Below are 17,316 nucleotides of genomic sequence, written 5' to 3' on the forward strand. Positions count from 1 at the left end.
ACCAGAATAAGAGACCCTAACTTATGCAGTATATGTCATGAATACATATTATTCAAGGTTACGGGCTTGCAATCTAGCCCCATCCAACCTCGAGTCAGAAGAAAGAAAAGAAAAGAAAAAGAGAAATCCATAATCATTTACAGAACACTCTCATAGTATGTAGTCAAAACATCCTCCTTAACCGGCCCAGCCACAGCCTTCAGAGCCTTGTGCGCCTCACACTCGGTGTCATAGTACTTCATATCCTCCAAAGAAGCGAACGTTGTCTTGACGGACAGCGTGTATCCTTTATTGCGGGGATCCGGGAAAGAGTGTCCCGCTGCGGCAGCAAGAATGTACGGTTTGCCGTCCTGCACAAAAGTCCTTGTTAACAATCACTCTATATAGACACCGAGGTAGCTGGAAAGAGTCGAAGATTATTTACCTTGGTCGCTGTCTTCGCTAGAACCTTGTATTGCTCTAGAACTCGGTTCCGGTCTTCTTCATTGGGGATGTTGAAGAGCGTGATGCGTTCGATGGGGGCCATTTTTAGTATTTCCTCGTCTGGTTGCTGAGCCGGTGAGGTGATTTATGGTAGCTAGGACCTTGGTACTGGGGATAGGTAGGTGAATGTAAATTTATAGAGAGGTGGTGGTTTGCGATGTTCTGGATATAATCTACGGAAGGGAGAAAGGATGTATGGTCGAGTATATATACTTCCGACGGGGACGGATTTATGATTGGCATAACCATATACGGGTAAGGCGGGGTAATTGGGTGAGTTTAAAGCGTACGGTATTGGACCCAGTTATTATTGCGAATTTCTAGTACTTGGTTCTTTTCTTACAGTTGGCCATGAAACATGGATTGAGCTGTGTCGTTTCTCTTCCGACGGAGTTCGGATATCGGCTGGAGTCGGATGTTGTCTACCAGTGCTGCGTTTGCTTCTTGTTTGCCCGTAAGTACTAGTAAGACTCAATGAGATCTATTTTGGATAAAGATGTAGATATTGCATTGCATGCTACCGAGAATAGTAGTAACATGGTGAGTTTTTTTTGCTTTCAATTGATACTTCCATGCAGCGATAGTGCGGAATGAAGTCCGTTTTTGGACGCAAATTTCCGTCCGGGTATTTCTTTTGTCGATCCCGCGGAATCAGGGACGCTGCCCACCCACCTCCGTGATGTCCTTTGAGACTATTCAGATCCCTTGAACCTTGATTTTTCGGGTCCCATTGGGTTATCTGCACGTGTTTAATTATGGCTGAGCGGGCATATACGCGATGAGAGCCAAAGTACTAGTGATGATTTTGACTGTAGATTCCGTCGGGGAGGACATGCGGTTTCTCCGCTATGTCATTGTCCCAGTTGAGTCGCAGCTTTGAATGCGGTAGTAGACAATTCGTGTCTAGATAGTAGCCCTCGCCTTGTACACGGAGGAGTAATATCCCATAGCCTATTAGGCTAAAGCTAACCGCAACGCTCTTGCCGACTGCTCTCTTGCCCTTTGTCGTCGACCGCATTTCAGGCAGAAGAGCACATCTCAGCTCTGGGGGCAAACGGCAGTGTTTGCCTGCGTAGATATCGAGGTCGCGAGTCTGCCAGCATACGGCACCACGGGATCCAAGGCACCAACCAGTCTAGACGACCCTCTACCCGATTCATAACGCAGTCCGAAGCCGATTTGAATCAACTATCATTGACGGGCTCTGGCCGATTCTTAAAGAACAGCTTATACTTGATGATCTCGACGATCTCCAGTTCCTCGCCATCGGAGCCAGAGGTCGTCTCTTTTTGCCGCCGCTGCACCAAAGCGAGCGGCTGCGCCAATTTCTTCACCTCGCCCGTCATGCGCTGGTATCGACCGACATATAGATAAACCCTCTTCATCCATTTAGTGTCATCAGGTGCAGTCCAGTGCGGCGAATAATCGGGGAACATGAGCTTGCCAACTGGGGTCTCAAATGTGGGGATTGAGGGGTCATGGGTATCGTTGGGCGAGGTCGTAGATTCGTCTTCAGCTTCTTGCGATGGGAGGTTGAACGTTCCTTGGAGTTCGAGGATTGCGAGTCCAGTTGGCGTCTGGAGGACTTGGGGGAGGGGATTGGGGAGAGAGGTGGGAGAGGAGACGCGTGGGTGGAGCGGGATTGTTGGCATTGTGCGTCCGATGTTGATGCTGTAGCTTTCTTTCAAAAAGGTATATAGGGAGAATTGGTCTGCAAGAAGATAACGTTTTGTATATTTGGAATTACTGCAGTATGGATGAAGAGTATGATCGATTGGTGGTGGGGAGCTGAGACGCGGAGACGCGATTTAACGCGTTTCGGCGGTTCTCCACTTATCAATCTTATCAGTGGCCCTAAGTATTTCCTTTTGGGACGCCATCACCATGTAAGGTAGCGAGAAAGACGTAAAGTGGAATATAATTAACCCTATTTTGGTAGAATCGATTCTTGAAGAATAGAAAATGGTCGTCCATTAGAGAGATAATGCATTTCCTTACGGGAGAGGTATGGAAGGGAAGCACTCATTCTACTCGTCCCATAGGCTTGGTTGTGAATGCTTTCTTAGGGCATTGGCCCATCCAGAGGGCCAATTCTGAGCGACTAGCCCCTATCTAACGCCCTGTTTGTTCAAATTGAATATATATTTTATGGTAAGCTGTCTGTCCAGAGAATACCTGAGCATTGCTCTCGATATAATTGTGTCTAAATCTTTCAGCTTACAATTGACAGAACTCCGTAATCGGGCAATTATATGCCCTGATCCACCTAATGATACGTATTTGCTAATTAAGTATACTACAGACTCCAGTAGGGATTGTTATTCACCGTTGTTCTTCCATGTCTCGACGGGCGTATGGTGTAGCGGGCAGTTTTCGAAACTCGGCAGTCAATGCCGAATGCATTACGGTATGAGTCCAGGATAGACGGCGCTGAAGCATCTCCTCATAGCTGGCGTATTGTTCACCAGTTAGCCACGATAGGAAGGCCCGATTTTTGGTTGTGAAAATACAGTGAATAGGGAATCCTTCCTGGGAGACTATTCTAGACAACTGTTTGCCTACACGTTCAAGTGTTTCAATGTAGAATCCACCATTACTTCAAACGTAAAGGACGCTAATTATCAACAGAATAAAACATGAGCTAGATTACCACACATAGCGGTTTCTCAGTTCCTAGAATAGCCTGAGGACGTCAAGTCCAACTACAAGCGCTTCATTTTGTCCAATTCTCTCTTGCCCCCAGACTGGGATTAGCCAGCCATCCAAAAGTGCGTCGAATTTCTCAATGCATATACCTCGTTATTGCGCTTGCTGAGCTGAATCGCTTGGAGAGGCTGGGCATCTTGTGAAACTATTGGCCACACCAATATATACTGGCAGCCAAAAAGTCAAGAGACAGGGGGCAGGACTTAAGGAGCCAGCAGGTTGAAAGCAACATCCATCGTTGCCCGTCAGAGACCATATATCATCGGTATTGGGCACCGCATAGAGTAGATTCACTCTTCAAATTCTTTCTGAGGCTGGTCTAGACCGTGGTCCCTCATACGGAATCGTAAGTAGGATATTAGTTTGGTCGCTACAGGGATTATCGCATGTTGACCAGCAGAACAGTAAATACCGTGGAGAAAAAGTGCCGATTGAGGGAGATCAGAAGCCAGAAAAGGTCATAGCCCAGACAGAGCCTCTAGCGATGCTATATAGAAGCTTTCTTCCAAGATAGTGGACATAAGGAAGTTATAGACATCTTTCATCACCCTGACCAGGCGATGGCAAGATTCTGCAAAGCCCTAAGCAGTACACCAAGGACTCATGCTTGGGGAGCTGCAAATTTGAAGTGCCACGGTGGCTATCATCACGATTTACGGTAGCAAGCATTCTCAAGATGTTCCAGGCCATTGATAGTTTCATTCATCATGTCTTCGCTTGTTGTCCCCACAGGACCTTGCGTTTTACCGTAGCGCAGATCACTCAATTCGCCTACTGTGAGGTCAAGCTCTGAAAGAAGAGTGCTTGCGTCTTTATCAACCCCAGAAATTTCGTGTTCAACATTAGCACAGGCTGTCTCCATCGCAGAGAGGAGACTCGACACTGAATGGTAATCGCTGGGCGCAGCGGTGGATGTCTGGCCAAATAACTGGATATCCGTATCAATTTCGCATTGATCACTGGCGCTCATACCATCCACACCGGTGTTTAGGATGGATTTGCGAAGTTCTGCTTTTTGGCTCTCCCCTTGACGGAGTTCTTGGTCAATGTTTCCATTGACCAAATCCATGTCTTGCTCTCGGAGTTGCTGCAGCTCCCGGTAAAGAGCTCTGATGTGTGGATGAGAGCGCAAGCGCTTTGGAAAGAGTTCCGTGAATTGTTGCAAGGAGATAATTGTGGGCAAAGAAGCTGGAGATAGCAGGAAATTGCTAAGAATGGATGCTTCTGATGGAGCCATGATCGCGAATTGCTACTGGAACATGCAATTTAAAGTGAAGATTTAAGGAGAACCAGGGTTCTTTTCTCCTTTTTCTTCCTTCGGGAGCTCTTAGGATCTCTAATGGACGATGGTTCTTGGCTTGTGTGGTATTCAAGGTCAAGACTGTCGTGGACCAATCGGACCAGTGTTTGCGGAAGCAACTGATGACGGAGTTTAAGAGAAGAAAAGAGGTATCTTCAAGCCGTGTAAGTTAGTACAGTAAAGAGTACTGCTGTAGACTCGAGAGAGAAGAAAGGTAAAATCAGAGAATAAGGAGCGTTGGTGGTGAAGGTTGGGGAATGGGTTGAAATGAAGGCGTTCCTTTCTCCGATAAATTAGCCCTTTTTCAGCACGCGTTAAGTTCCACTTCCGCTTTCTTACCTTTTCGGGTCTTTTCCCTGAACAACGCGCAACACAAGTCATACTCCAGATTTGCCTCCGCTTCCTCCACTTCTCCCTTTCCTCTCATATACCCTGATTGCTCGGAGGTCAGTGTTGCTCTATATTGTAGCCTTCCACGCCTGCTATCTTCATCTTATTCCCAATCCCTCGGGCACGTGGCTCAAAAATATCAGTGCTTCGAGAAGCCAGGGTTCTTGTCAGCAGAGTTCCAATTGTACAAAGGATTGTCTGAGAATCAATTAGTTGCGCAATTAGGGCCAGTCAGACCAGGCACTTGCATCTTCAAATCCCATTGCACAGAGATTTTCTCTCCCGGCCATTGATTGATTTGATTGCATGGCACGTGGTCTTGAGAGGAACAGCAACAGTATTGGGAACGTCAACCTGAACCACATCAGGCTTGCTTCTTCCTCTACCTTCTAAATCAACCCTGTGGCTGGTGTTAAAACTTATTCATCCTTCTTTGCACTCCGCCTTTTTTTCCAAAACACAAAGCTCCTTGAGTCTCACTTTTGTCCTCTTCAAAATGGCTCCAGCTGGCCAAACCACTTATCAGAAAGATGAGCGAGTGCTCTGTTTCCACCATGAGATTTTGTACGAGGCAAAGGTCCTCGACGTCAGACACGTCGATCCTGACGACCGCAAGAGTCCGTATGAGTACCTAGTACACTACAAGGGCTGGAAAAACACGTACGTATATCCTCGGTGTTTTGCGTTCTCCGTGTTCCGTCGGTCTTTCATGCTTAAATGAGCAAGATTGTCTCTACCACTCTCTCTTCTACGAGTTACAAGGCTACTCTAAACACCCTATGGGGGTTGAGGATAAAGCATCCCCCACCTGCGTTGGCGGGTGTACATGGATTTGGCTGACCTGGCTTTTTGCCACATTTAGCTGGGATGACTGGGTCCCGCAAGATCGACTCCGTAAATTTACCGAGGAGAACAGAGAACTTGCAACTACTCTTCGCCGTGAGGCCGAGGCTGCGTTCCGTCAGAAGAGCACCAAGGCCTCCGCAAAGAAAAGGGGAGGTTCCGATCGTAGCTCCGCCCGAGGAAGCGAAGAACGCCAGATGTCCGTTCCTGGCCGTGGAACCAAGAGAGCCAGGGACAACGATGTTGAAAAGGTGAGCTTGCCACATTTACTATTCAACGTTAAAAAACCCGTCAATGGCTATTGCCTGGTCATGGTACCGATGATGAGGCTTGACACTTGGGTTGGGAATTGTAGCTCCTCGAGGTGACCAGACTAACAAAAACGCTCCCAGGAGGATAGCTTTTATGTACGACCATCGGTGAGGATTGTTATGCCAGACAATTTGAAGTCGCTTCTGGTCGATGACTGGGAGAACGTGACGAAGAACCAGCAAGTCGTGGCTTTGCCGGCTAAGCGCTCGGTTAATCAAATCTTGGAAGACTATTCAGAGGCAGAGAAGCCTAAGCGCACAAGCTCGGCTGATCTGGATGTTCTTGAGGAAGTCATTATGGGAATAAAGGAGTACTTTGACAAAGCCCTTGATAAGATCCTCCTTTACAGATTTGAACGCGAACAATACCGAAACCTCCGCAAGAAGTGGGAATCGGGATCGGGAGACTTCGCCGACAAAGGTCCCTTGGATATCTATGGTGCCGAGCACTTGACTCGTCTTTTCGGTATGATGCTCTCTATGATACGTTGGAGATCGCCGCTGATTATATCTAGCTACTATGCCTGAACTGATTGCGCAGACTAACATGGATCTCCAATCCACTAACAGACTCCGCGAGGAGCTTTCCAAGTTCACTCTCTGGTTGAGCAAACACTCTAGCCAGTACTTTGCTACGAGATATATGACTGCCAGCAATGAATATGTGGAAAAGTCTAAGGGTGTAGCAAACCCCAACCCTGGCACTGCTACCTCACGTTTGGTGTAAATGGGGTTTAAGGGCTTCAGTACACATTGACTGCTTTTAACACATGGTGACATTGCATGATGGTAAATTGTTATTCTTTTTCTGAACAACATCTCCTTTTCGTTTTTTATCTACAGCACTGTGGTGGTTTCAGCCTTTCAGGAGCATGGGCGGATATGCTTTTTACGCGAGTTATGGCTTCTAACGGTTCACTTTGTAACATTAGAGGAAATTGGCGAATGTTATGGAACGGTTTAATCTTCTAACCCCCCTTTTCTTTGGTCATCAAGTTTGATTTCATAGACCAAAATAAATCATGGGCATTCTGTATCAAGTTTCCCATAGAAATCACAGAATTAATTGCACTTTCGACACAAGTCAAGTCACACCAATCAACAAACCAAAAGCAAGCAAACTACCTACACAACCAGCTGCCTCGCATCTTCAACAACGCACCTGGCAGCCTGCTTCAACTCCGTCTTCGCATCCGTCTCCCGCCACCTAGTCCAAGCGCTCAGACCCTCCGGCGGCTGAATGCTCAACGTATCATACCCTTGCTTGATAATGCGATGGACCTCTCTGGGACCGAGGTTCTTCTTCCGGTGCGCCGGGATAGGCGCCACGCCTTGGCCATCAGCATCGGGCTTCACATCAGTCTGCTCCGGGTTAAACAGGAGTGTGTAAAAGTGGGTTGAGACGGAAATGAGGGTGTCGATGGCCGCGACGTGGACGTCTTTGGATGGGTTCGGGTCTGTGGGCTTCGAGCTGGATGGTTTCAGGGAATACACGTCGCGGTATTTGGTGATGATGGGCCCTGTTTCGACTAGTTTGTAGAAAAGGTCGTCGTAGGAGGAAGGGTCTGGGAGGAAGGTGTCGCCTGCGGAGACGCAGAATGCGACTAGGTCTACGAGGGTTGTGGTCAAGGTGGTGATGTTAGGGTTGGATGCGAGGTCGGTGACGTAGGTTGTTAGGAAGCGCATTAGCGAGAGAAGGTTGCGCCAGAGCTCCGACCAGTGGTACGCTAGGCGGATTTTGTTCATGGATAGGTAGGTGAGGAGGCGGAGGAGGATCGCGATTGAGTGGCTGTTGGTGTGGTCAGTATGAGGTTTGATGTGGGAGTGGATTTGGTAGGTAAGCACCTGTAGATGTTGACATCAAGGCGTCGTCGCAGGTTGTGGGAGATTGTATCAATTATGATGTCGAAGATGACTGTTGCGAGGACACGGTCCCCTGGGACTACTGGTAGATATGGCTGTCTTTGGCGACAGAGGCGGATCTTTCTTTTGTTTTCTTCGCTGCAGAGTTGCTTGCAGAGGGTGGAGTCCTCGGCAAGGATGCGGAGCGTGAACAAGTTGAGCTCGGCATAGTGCGCTATCCTTGGAGAGCGGTAGGCGTGGTGTAGAAGATACGATGTCAATGAGAGGAAACTAGCAAATGGCGATTCTTCATTGTCCTTGTCTGGGGCTTGGCTGATCAGATGGTGGCCAAAGAGTTTGTTGGCATTTGTGAAGTCATAGGTAGCCAGAAGGATAGCTGCTTGCTGGGCCGGCCTAGTTCTGTTAGCTGTTGGTCAAAGTCTGTGGGTGCAACTCTATCTTACAGCGTCGCGAACATCTCTTTGGCTTCTTCTACACTCGGTGGGCTAGCTTTGTCTTTCTTACTTGGGGAGAGGGCCCCCAGGCCAAAGTAAACCAATGTGCTGAGCAGCGTCCACCCCTCGGGGGCATCGTCCTGCACAGCCACATAGCCATTCCTCACAGCAGCGCATGAGAGCCCGACTCCCTTGACAATCTTCTGAATGCTTATCTCATTGACGAAGTCGTCAAGTCGCAGCTGGTAAGGGTTTTGGAACTCGAATTTGTTGTAGTTTGCTAGCAATCCCAGAAGAAGAAATGGGTCAAATACTTGGATCGGAGTTTCAGATTCTTGGACGAACTGTACGACAGATTAGATATTCCCGAGTATGCTAAAAGGAGTCGATGAGCATTGAGGACAAACCTTCATGAGGGATGGGAATAAATCGCGATGTGTTAAATACGAAACCAGACTGGTTTTATATGCGCCACTAGTCATGGCGGTAGCTGTCTTAATAGCCTTGATGCGCAAATCAACTGAGGAGACGGTTAGCATGGACCCGCTTCATTAACACGACAGGGAGACACTGATGAAACTTACAGCTGCTTCCATTGCGAATAATGCCGTCCAATACGGCGACAAAGTTCGAAATAACTTGGTCTACATGATCGAGACCTGCAAGAACCGTAATGACATCCGAACTAGGGTTGGTGTACTTCTTCTTCAAGACGCAAGCTAGAAATACCATCAAGGTCTACATTTACCTCTTAGAGGTTGAAGTACAAATCAAAGGATTCTAGGAATATACGCACCTCTAGTGCATACGAGTCCGCGGGACTGGCTCTCGAAGCAGCTTCACGGATGGCACGAGTGAAAAGCTGTTGGGTTTGGACCTGATGCAAAATTAGCACACGAAAAGAGCATCCCCGTAAGTTATGGATTGGGTAAGTCTATGGTGGGGATGTTACCTGCAAGTTGAGCGTTTCATCAGGGCTGAGCTGGTCTAGGATAGAGCTGAGCTGGCTCCGATCAGGCGGCAGCAAAAAGAATTCCCTCCAAAATCCCTCGGAGGGTTCATTATAGTCCGAGGTCTACAGGGGGTAAGTTAGTATTCAATAAGCCAAAAGGTGAGGTGGCTAGACGGACTTGAAATAGGTTCTCGTATAGTTGCACGACTTTAGGCTTGAAGGTTTCGGGTCTAGTTTGCTGAGTTAAGGGGGACTCCATGATGGTCAGACGGATTCAATGATCTGCATAGAACATAGGACCCCGGCTAGCATCGCAAAGAGGGGAACAATCGGGCAAGAGACAGACGGGCAAGAATGAAGCAGAGTATGGGTTCTATTGTTTCTATCACTACAACCATCCACGTCGTCGTCGTATCGCACCCAAGAACGGCCACATCCTTTTTCTGCCTATTGGGTTTCAAACCCACATGAGCCACGCCGCTGTTTGGTCAGTCAAGCCACATTTCATTTCATCCCAAACGCTCCACTTTGTTTGAGATCTTTTAATATAAAATTAAAACCTCTTTCTGTTGTCTCAGGGTCGTTTTGATTAATATCCTATTTCACTGACCCCTCTATATTTTTTAAGCCATCAATTCTCCCAAATAATAACCATTAACATACAATAGGTAGTTAACTACTAGTAGTTAGTTACAATTGATGATGACATAACCGTTCTAGTCAGGGGCTGGTTAGTTATAAACTTACTAGTACTCTGTAGTAGAGACAGAAACACCCTGTTTACGCCTTATGCTTACCAGTTTCAATACTAATGTAGTCTCCGTAGATACTGCAGCAGCATCATTCCAGGAGTTTATTATGGCAGCGCACCAGAAGGTACTCATCAACCTTGGTGACAATTCAATTCCACTTTGTTGAGGTACCCATTAGTCATCGCTCGTGCCTGAGGTACCCCGTTGCGGGAACAAGCTGACAATCACCTTGTTAACGGTAAGGTAAGGATGGTTTCCTCCCCCATAAAATCCACGTCAGTACTAGAACAATTGCACTACGACCAAAGAAAGGATTGGCGAAGGACAGAGCCGCATTCATGCAAACTAAGTGAACCACTCGTCGACTACTAGTAATGTCATCTACCCCATAAATGGCACTATATTAGAATCCCGATCAGATGACGAGGAGTGGCGCCACTGAACTTGTGTAGAAACACCTCGACGGTGATTGGCCCGCCGGGTACTCGCTGTGACCTCTTAACCGACTGCTGACTTTCTTCCACCTCAAAACAGAACTCAACCTCCGAGTCACATCAACTCCTCCGTCTACTTGACAACTTGCTTTCCCTCTCCACTAGATCACTCCAGATCCCATGAGAACTTAGTGCCTTGTTACTTCTATCATTGCATAGAGTCTTTGAACGCCGCATATTTCTATCTACAATCATCATGTCCTTCTGCAGAGTTACGGTTCGCTCGCCAGTGACATCATCCACAACGATGTTGCGCTGTGTGAGAAATCCCTACAAAACCCCGGCACATCGCCTGTTCTCCTCGTATGGAAATGCCCACCGGTCTTCCAAGCGTGACATGCAGACCGCTACTGCGTATCGCCCGCATTCCTTGCCGACCGCTTTTCCACCTCCCCGGAGCGGCGGAAGTTACGACACCTCTATCTCAGCAGATTTCCCTCCGCTCCGAGAGACATCGGCACAGCAGCAAGGAATCTTTTCACATGTTAGCCTCCGAGAGAATGAGGCACAGAAGTCCAAGCCCGTCGAATCGACTTCTCCGAAACCCGCGGGAAAGCCTAGGAGGAAGCTACGTGCACGGAAAGCGGCCATGAAATTAACACCCGAGGCTATCGTACAGCTTCGCAAGCTACTGTCTCAGCCGGACCCTAAATTGATCCGAGTTGGCGTAAAGAACCGTGGCTGCTCGGGCCTCGCCTACCATCTCGAATACGTGGAGAAGCCAGGTACCTTCGACGAGGTTGTGGAACAGGACGGCGTCAAGGTTTTGATTGACAGCAAGGCGTTGTTCAGCATCATCGGTAGCGAGATGGATTGGCAAGAAGATAAATTGAGCAGGAGATTTATCTTCAAGAACCCAAATATCAGTATGTTTCCCAGCTACTTCTCTTTTCCCTTAATGTTTGTGAAACCATGATTGCTAACATGATTTTCAACAGAGGAATCATGTGGATGCGGTGAATCCTTCATGGTTTAGATTACGATTCCGATTTTCTTTTACGGCCTTTTGGAATTATCAACGGTGCATCGGACGGCGTTCTTACGGATTGTTCTCTCTTGGGATTATCGAGTCTCCCCCTTCTTCCTTGAATACATCAATGATTCCCGGGCTATAAAGCCCATATCGTGTAATAAATACTGTTTTATTTTCATCCTGTATGTCAAGCACTTGACCTTGGCTGTTAGACCTATGCACAGTATGCGTCCTGACCTGTGCTCGCTTTTCTCTTTGGTTAATATCTATAAGGTTATCAAATCCAATGAAAAAAACTCTTGAAATATTCCTTCCATGTGTATACAAATTCGTTTGTTCTCTGGAAGCTTTTGATGTCAGAAGGGTATGTTAAACGGACGTTTTCCGCTTCTGCGCGAGAGTTTCCCGCCATGACATTGGGTGATGGAGCCTATAGAATACCGCTGTACGCCATAGATGCAGAACATTAAATAGGATGAAACTTAGAACTCCACAAAAGACTTACTAGAAACCATACAGGACAGACCGGAATTCTAGTTTCTGATCCTCGAGAAGAGTGATAGGTACAGAGGATTCCCTTTTACAACAAACCCGGAATCACGTGGGCCGTTATCGGGAAAGAATACTAGCGCGAATTTATCACTGTGTATGGGGGGGAATCAGTCCACTGACTGGACCCTCCGCAGGTAGCAACCATCTACATCTCGACTTGCTACTATACGACACACTCGGGCCCTGCAAATACCCAACGCTCGCGCAACCATTGACCATTTCATGCCCCCCGTCGATCAATAATTCAATGAAGAAAATGACAACACCAACATTCTTATCCCCGAATCACAATTCCGGGGAGGATCCAACACCGGAACCTCTCCTCCTCACCATCCGCTTCTCAGCCTCAATCCCCGATCTCCCACTCGATGTTCTATATCCCGAAACAACCACATCGGCAGGCCTAAAACAACTAATCCGCACCCGACTCCCACCAAACCTCTCCTCTAACCGTCTCCGACTAATCTACGCCGGCCGCGGTCTCGAAGACACCGTCCCACTTTCCGTCTCCCTAAAACTACCCCCCTCACCCTCCCGCTCACCTAGATTACCCTCCGATGATGAAGACACCGATCTCTCAAAGGGAAAGGGAAAGGGCAAAGCACCCATCCGAGAACAACCCCGTCTATACATTCATTGTTCGATAGGCGATATCGTTCTTTCCGCTCCAGATTTAGCGACAGAAGCATCGTTGGCATCTACGCTCCAGCAAGAGGATCAAACACAGAAAGATGGTGATCAGTCAAGTCTGCAGAGTCAGCAGCAGCAGCAGATGTCCTCGACAACGCCTGCGCCCCGTGGTTTTGATCGGTTGTTGTCAGCGGGGTTTACCCCCGCTGAAGTGTCGGCGCTGCGGTCGCAGTTTATGGCTATCCAATCTGTGTCGCGAACGCCAGATACCATGCCGAGTGGGGCGGAGTTGCGGGAGCTTGAGGATCGGTGGATGGACGAGGGTTCATCGGCAATGGCAGCTGGGGCTGGAGGGGCTGGAGAGGGAGCGGGCTTCACGGATGATGATGGGGGCTTTGGGTCGGGGTCGCAAGGGGCTATGGATGATATGCTTTGGGGCGCCGTCATGGGTTTCTTTTGGCCGGTGGGGTGTGCGATGTGGTTGAGGCGGGAGGAGGGGGTTTGGAGCTGGCGAAAGGGTTTGGCAGTGTTTGTTGGAGTGGTTGTCAATCTCGCATTTGGGACAATGCGTATCATGAATTGATACTAGGTGGTGTTTCTTGTGTTTTGAATTTTACCCTTCTGCTTCTCGTTATGTGCTGATGATACCCCGAAGTTTTGTTCCTGCTTTTAATAGAACAGGCCATTGAGTCGTTGAGTTATACCAAAACTACAAAAGCCGGCTTGATTAGGCAATGGAGATGCTATCATACAACGTTGCTTAGCAGTGCCTGCTACAGCAGACACTGTATCGTAAGATGGAAAGTAAAAATCGAAGAACTCCTGCACAACGCCTGCTAGCCCTAACGCTTAATGAAACTTGCTGTAGATCACGGCAATAATTAGGAGAACCAAAACGGTTATAATTGCAATAGTAATTATCCGATTCGTAGCCATCCTGCGCAAAATGTTAGCAATATGAGCCATAGGGTAGAAGAGTAGGATACCAAGGAGTCAGTACCTACGGGCCATGCCCCTCAATGTTTTGATACTGGTATCAACATATCCTTCGCTTTGTTGCAGATTGCTCCGGGTGTTCATAATGGTTTCCCGCTGCTGATTCAAATCTGCTAGCGTGTTGCGGCCGATATCCTCCGTCTCTAAAGCAATCCGCTGACTTTCTTGGAGTCTCGCAGAGCTGCGCTCCAGGCGGTCCGTGCCGGACAGAAGCTGCTGCCTCTGTTCCAAGTGTACATCCTGCGGGTCGTCAGTGTAGCGATCGCCAAAGAGCGCTTTCCGGTCGTCGGAAAGAGATTTGAGTTTGCGTTTCGACTCATCAAGGTCCGTGGCATAATTGCGGAATCGTGCGTTGACTTTTGACCGTGCCGCCGAGGGGATGTTCTGCTTCTCCATGCGCATTTGGTCCAACTGCAAATGACCGGGCCTGTCAATAAGAATTCACGGAGAGTTGTAAGGCAGGCGACCGACCAGTTCAGTAGCTTCATCTAGCAGCTGTTCCGCTTTCCTTATTGTCGATTTCCGTTGCTCTCCACTCGACTCGGCGATCTGGTCCAATGTCTGGTTCAGATCGGCCTGTATCAGCTTCAGCTCGGTTTCGTAACTACTGAACAGCTCCGAGCCGGCATCGGTATCCAAAGGGTTCGACATGATGGCGAGATATTATCTAGGGAAAAGAGAGGAAGATTTGTATATGTTGCGACGTTGGTCTAAATTGGGTTTTTTTAAAGCGCTCAATAGTCGCTAATAGGCAGGCGGATTCCTGGGACCACCTTATCTTGCGGTGGCTGGTGGCTGGTGGCACTTTCGATCGGTCAGAACGAACTGAGCACACACACACGGACACACTACACGATGGAGGGAGTGGTCACTGATGCGCGAAATAAAGGACACACGAAAAAAGACCGAAAGCTGTGAAGTTCTGCTATTGATTGAGGGGGAAAGTAGGCAGAATGACGATAGGATGCTAATGATTGTCATTCCGGAACAGGAACCCCCGACCCACACGTGATGCGCGGCCGAGGTTGCGGTTTCCCGTCTTGAGAATCAATCATTACTAGTAGCAGTTCACTCTTACTATGATGTATGTACTTGTAGTAGACTATACTAGTAATTATAGTTCGATTGGCGGATATTCCTCTAATACTCTTGAAAAACCAACTATCTTCCATGCTCGAAATACGTCATTTGTCAGCTTTTCAGTGGTTGCAACTGATGTGCTCACGATCAACGGGAATCTGATATGTGAGCCAGCCACCCAACTATGGTATGCCCCTGATACAACTGGAGCTTGTGGAGTATGCAAATTAACCCCGTAAAATAACCCCCTCAAGATTGGAACCTGGCCAATGACGACTCTGGGGGGTTGAAGTGTCATACATCGTACCGCAGTAATGCGATATTTATCTCCCTAAAAGCCAATTTGCCGCTGGTTCACCCATGATTAACCGCCCTGTCATCTGATACAATCACACCCAAGTAGATCGGAAAGCGTGTCTTGATGACCCCGTAACCGCATTATGTAGGCATTCGTTCGTTTCATCCTGAACTAATCCTTTCACCATAGTTAATACCGCCCTGATTCTCGCCACCCCCGGAACGTATGAGCCGAGGTCTGAATGGGGGCGAGTAGTATAGATCTATCTGCTGTTTCATCCACTCCCTCTCCTGCCCGTGCACCAACCGCTGCGCTTCGTATAGAAGGCTTGACCTCACCTTTTACTTGCTGATATTGACTTTTCAATCAGATAGAAAAGCTGGTTATTAGAAGAATTTCTGTCCCATGCCGCTTCCTCACTCCAAACGAGTCGCTATCGTTGGCGGCGGCTGCACTGGAACCACTTGTTTCTGGGCATTGCAACAATCGGCGCATGATGTCCACCTATTTGAGGCTTCAGCAAGCTTGGGTGGGCGTATCAAATCCCTACCATTAGAGCATTATGAGAAAGTAGTCGATGTGAACACAGAATCGCCATCCTTCAATGCTGAGGCTTCTCGTTAGTTTTGTTATACCAGAAAGGTAGCCCAGGGCTAACATCCGTGTCCAGCCAATCTCGTGTCTTTGCTCCGCTTCCTAGGAATAAGCACATCCACTGTACCATTTGCTTTTGGTGTGTCAGATGGTGTAGACACTTATGACTGGTGTGGTGGCGTTTTGAATACTCTTCTCCTGCACCCGTGGATGTTGTGCAGTTTAGGAACTGTTCGTTTGTTGCTCGACATCATATGGTTTAATTACATGGCCATGGATATATTGATAGACAAGCGTCCATCCCGTGACAAAACCAACGTTCAGCAGTCGCTCAGCACACTTGAATTCCTTTCGAACGAAGGGTATTCAAAAAGTCTTTGCGACCAGTATCTAGCGCCGTTGCTTTCAACCCTATGGGGGATAAATATTGGAAGGCTACTTCCGCAATTTCCTGTGAAAACCCTCATTCACAGCTTATGCGACCATCAGCTCTTTGGTATACGGCGAACAACGCCGGATTTTCGCCGTATCGATGGCGGAGCAAACCATGTTGTTCAGACCATGGTCAAAGGGTTCTCCCCTGAGAATGTGCACCTCAATACCAGGGTCCGGGAGATAACCCGCGAGGGTAAAAGGCAGTATAGCCTTCTCACAGCGGATGGTAGAGAATCAAATTTCGATCATATAATCTTCGCCGTGGATAACAACGAGATTCTCAAGATACTGGGTTCCAATATAGATACCGATGAAACGGAGATCATCCAGGGGCTCAAAACAACCAACAATATCGCCGTCTTACACTCAGACCCTTTTGTAAGTAATCCACGACCCTCCACCATACGCGACACGATCGAACAACCACTTACACATTCGAAATAGCTGGCACCCAACATTCACGGATCTTGGCCCACCAGCAACTACACCCTAGACCCCTCCGACCACACCCAGCATGAACCCCCAGCCTGGGCTCCCCGCAAGTCCTGCCTCACGTACAACGTAAATTCCCTCCAAAGTATCCCAACTCGTCTCTTCGACCGGCTATACACCACTCTGAATCCATTTACGCCGCCACATCCCCGATTCGCCCACAGCATATGGGAGTACACCGACCCAGAGCTTAGCACCGCAACTCTCCAAGCTCAAAGCCGTCTTCCGTTAATCCAGAACAAGAGGGGGTTAAGCTACGGCTTCCGTTGGACCGGGCGTGGGTTTCTCGAAGATGCGGTTACTTCTGGTCTCGAGATTGCTATTGAGCATTTAGATGCTCAGGTGCCTTTGGGGGTTCACTACCACCCTGATCCCATGTGTTCCTCGAAATCACCGTTTACAGAGCTAGGTTTGAAAGACCATCTTGTTCGGACGGCACTTTGTCTGGCTCGGTTCTATGTTCTAGTTTTCCAGATGTCGTGGATCTTACTGGGGGCGCTTGGGTTCCCTGTATCGAGGGTTGAGACTATGTTTGAGTGGATGTTGGGTGGGGATAGAATGCTTAAATCTTAGTTGGCTGGTTTTGATGCTAGAGAGCCTTAATAGAACAGGATTCTATAGCGGAAAAATGAGACCAATGAAAACATGAGACTAGTTGACATTAACGTTAAATGACTATGATGGATCATTCGCCTGGCCAATACACGATACATCAGACATGGTATACATATTGCTCTT

The 17,316-nt window shown here is 48.1% G+C and overlaps 8 protein-coding genes across 8 annotated transcripts; 3 read left to right on the plus strand and 5 right to left on the minus strand.

The window, feature by feature from the left end:
- Window positions 1–137: 137 nt before the first annotated feature.
- Window positions 138–526, minus strand: ABOM_010192 (Dabb family protein; the record flags this gene model as incomplete). Its single annotated transcript, XM_022537320.1, has 2 exons — window positions 138–350; window positions 425–526. The coding sequence occupies 2 exons, from the start codon at window positions 524–526 to the stop codon at window positions 138–140; spliced, it is 315 nt and encodes a 104-aa protein (XP_022384847.1).
- A 1,141-nt stretch (window positions 527–1,667) lies between these two features.
- Window positions 1,668–2,135, minus strand: ABOM_010193 (Ctf8 family protein; the record flags this gene model as incomplete). The annotated part of the gene is made up of 1 exon (XM_022537321.1): window positions 1,668–2,135. One exon carries the CDS (start codon window positions 2,133–2,135, stop codon window positions 1,668–1,670), a length of 468 nt encoding a protein of 155 aa, XP_022384848.1.
- A 1,700-nt stretch (window positions 2,136–3,835) lies between these two features.
- Window positions 3,836–4,426, minus strand: ABOM_010194 (Cnl2/NKP2 family protein; the record flags this gene model as incomplete). The annotated part of the gene is made up of 1 exon (XM_022537322.1): window positions 3,836–4,426. The coding sequence occupies one exon, from the start codon at window positions 4,424–4,426 to the stop codon at window positions 3,836–3,838; it is 591 nt and encodes a 196-aa protein (XP_022384841.1).
- A 949-nt stretch (window positions 4,427–5,375) lies between these two features.
- Window positions 5,376–6,760, plus strand: ABOM_010195 (MRG family protein; the record flags this gene model as incomplete). The annotated part of the gene is made up of 4 exons (XM_022537323.1): window positions 5,376–5,539; window positions 5,742–5,973; window positions 6,115–6,499; window positions 6,549–6,760. 4 exons carry the CDS (start codon window positions 5,376–5,378, stop codon window positions 6,758–6,760), a joined length of 993 nt encoding a protein of 330 aa, XP_022384842.1.
- Window positions 6,761–7,158: 398 nt separating this feature from the next.
- Window positions 7,159–9,541, minus strand: ABOM_010196 (ARMH3 family protein; the record flags this gene model as incomplete). Its single annotated transcript, XM_022537324.1, has 8 exons — window positions 7,159–7,822; window positions 7,879–8,289; window positions 8,340–8,674; window positions 8,738–8,850; window positions 8,915–9,068; window positions 9,127–9,207; window positions 9,283–9,405; window positions 9,461–9,541. The coding sequence occupies 8 exons, from the start codon at window positions 9,539–9,541 to the stop codon at window positions 7,159–7,161; spliced, it is 1,962 nt and encodes a 653-aa protein (XP_022384843.1).
- Window positions 9,542–10,724: 1,183 nt separating this feature from the next.
- ABOM_010197 (uncharacterized protein) lies at window positions 10,725–13,372 on the plus strand (the record flags this gene model as incomplete). The annotated part of the gene is made up of 3 exons (XM_022537325.1): window positions 10,725–11,394; window positions 12,188–13,211; window positions 13,339–13,372. The coding sequence occupies 3 exons, from the start codon at window positions 10,725–10,727 to the stop codon at window positions 13,370–13,372; spliced, it is 1,728 nt and encodes a 575-aa protein (XP_022384844.1).
- Window positions 13,373–13,532: 160 nt separating this feature from the next.
- Window positions 13,533–14,330, minus strand: ABOM_010198 (v-SNARE protein VTI1; the record flags this gene model as incomplete). The annotated part of the gene is made up of 3 exons (XM_022537326.1): window positions 13,533–13,620; window positions 13,684–14,090; window positions 14,151–14,330. 3 exons carry the CDS (start codon window positions 14,328–14,330, stop codon window positions 13,533–13,535), a joined length of 675 nt encoding a protein of 224 aa, XP_022384839.1.
- A 1,132-nt stretch (window positions 14,331–15,462) lies between these two features.
- ABOM_010199 (uncharacterized protein) lies at window positions 15,463–17,151 on the plus strand (the record flags this gene model as incomplete). The annotated part of the gene is made up of 3 exons (XM_022537327.1): window positions 15,463–15,676; window positions 15,728–16,464; window positions 16,531–17,151. The coding sequence occupies 3 exons, from the start codon at window positions 15,463–15,465 to the stop codon at window positions 17,149–17,151; spliced, it is 1,572 nt and encodes a 523-aa protein (XP_022384840.1).
- Window positions 17,152–17,316: the final 165 nt, after the last annotated feature.

Source organism: Aspergillus bombycis, assembly GCF_001792695.1.
Source record: "Aspergillus bombycis strain NRRL26010 chromosome Unknown contig00120, whole genome shotgun sequence".
Taxonomy (NCBI): Eukaryota; Fungi; Ascomycota; class Eurotiomycetes; order Eurotiales; family Aspergillaceae; genus Aspergillus; species Aspergillus bombycis.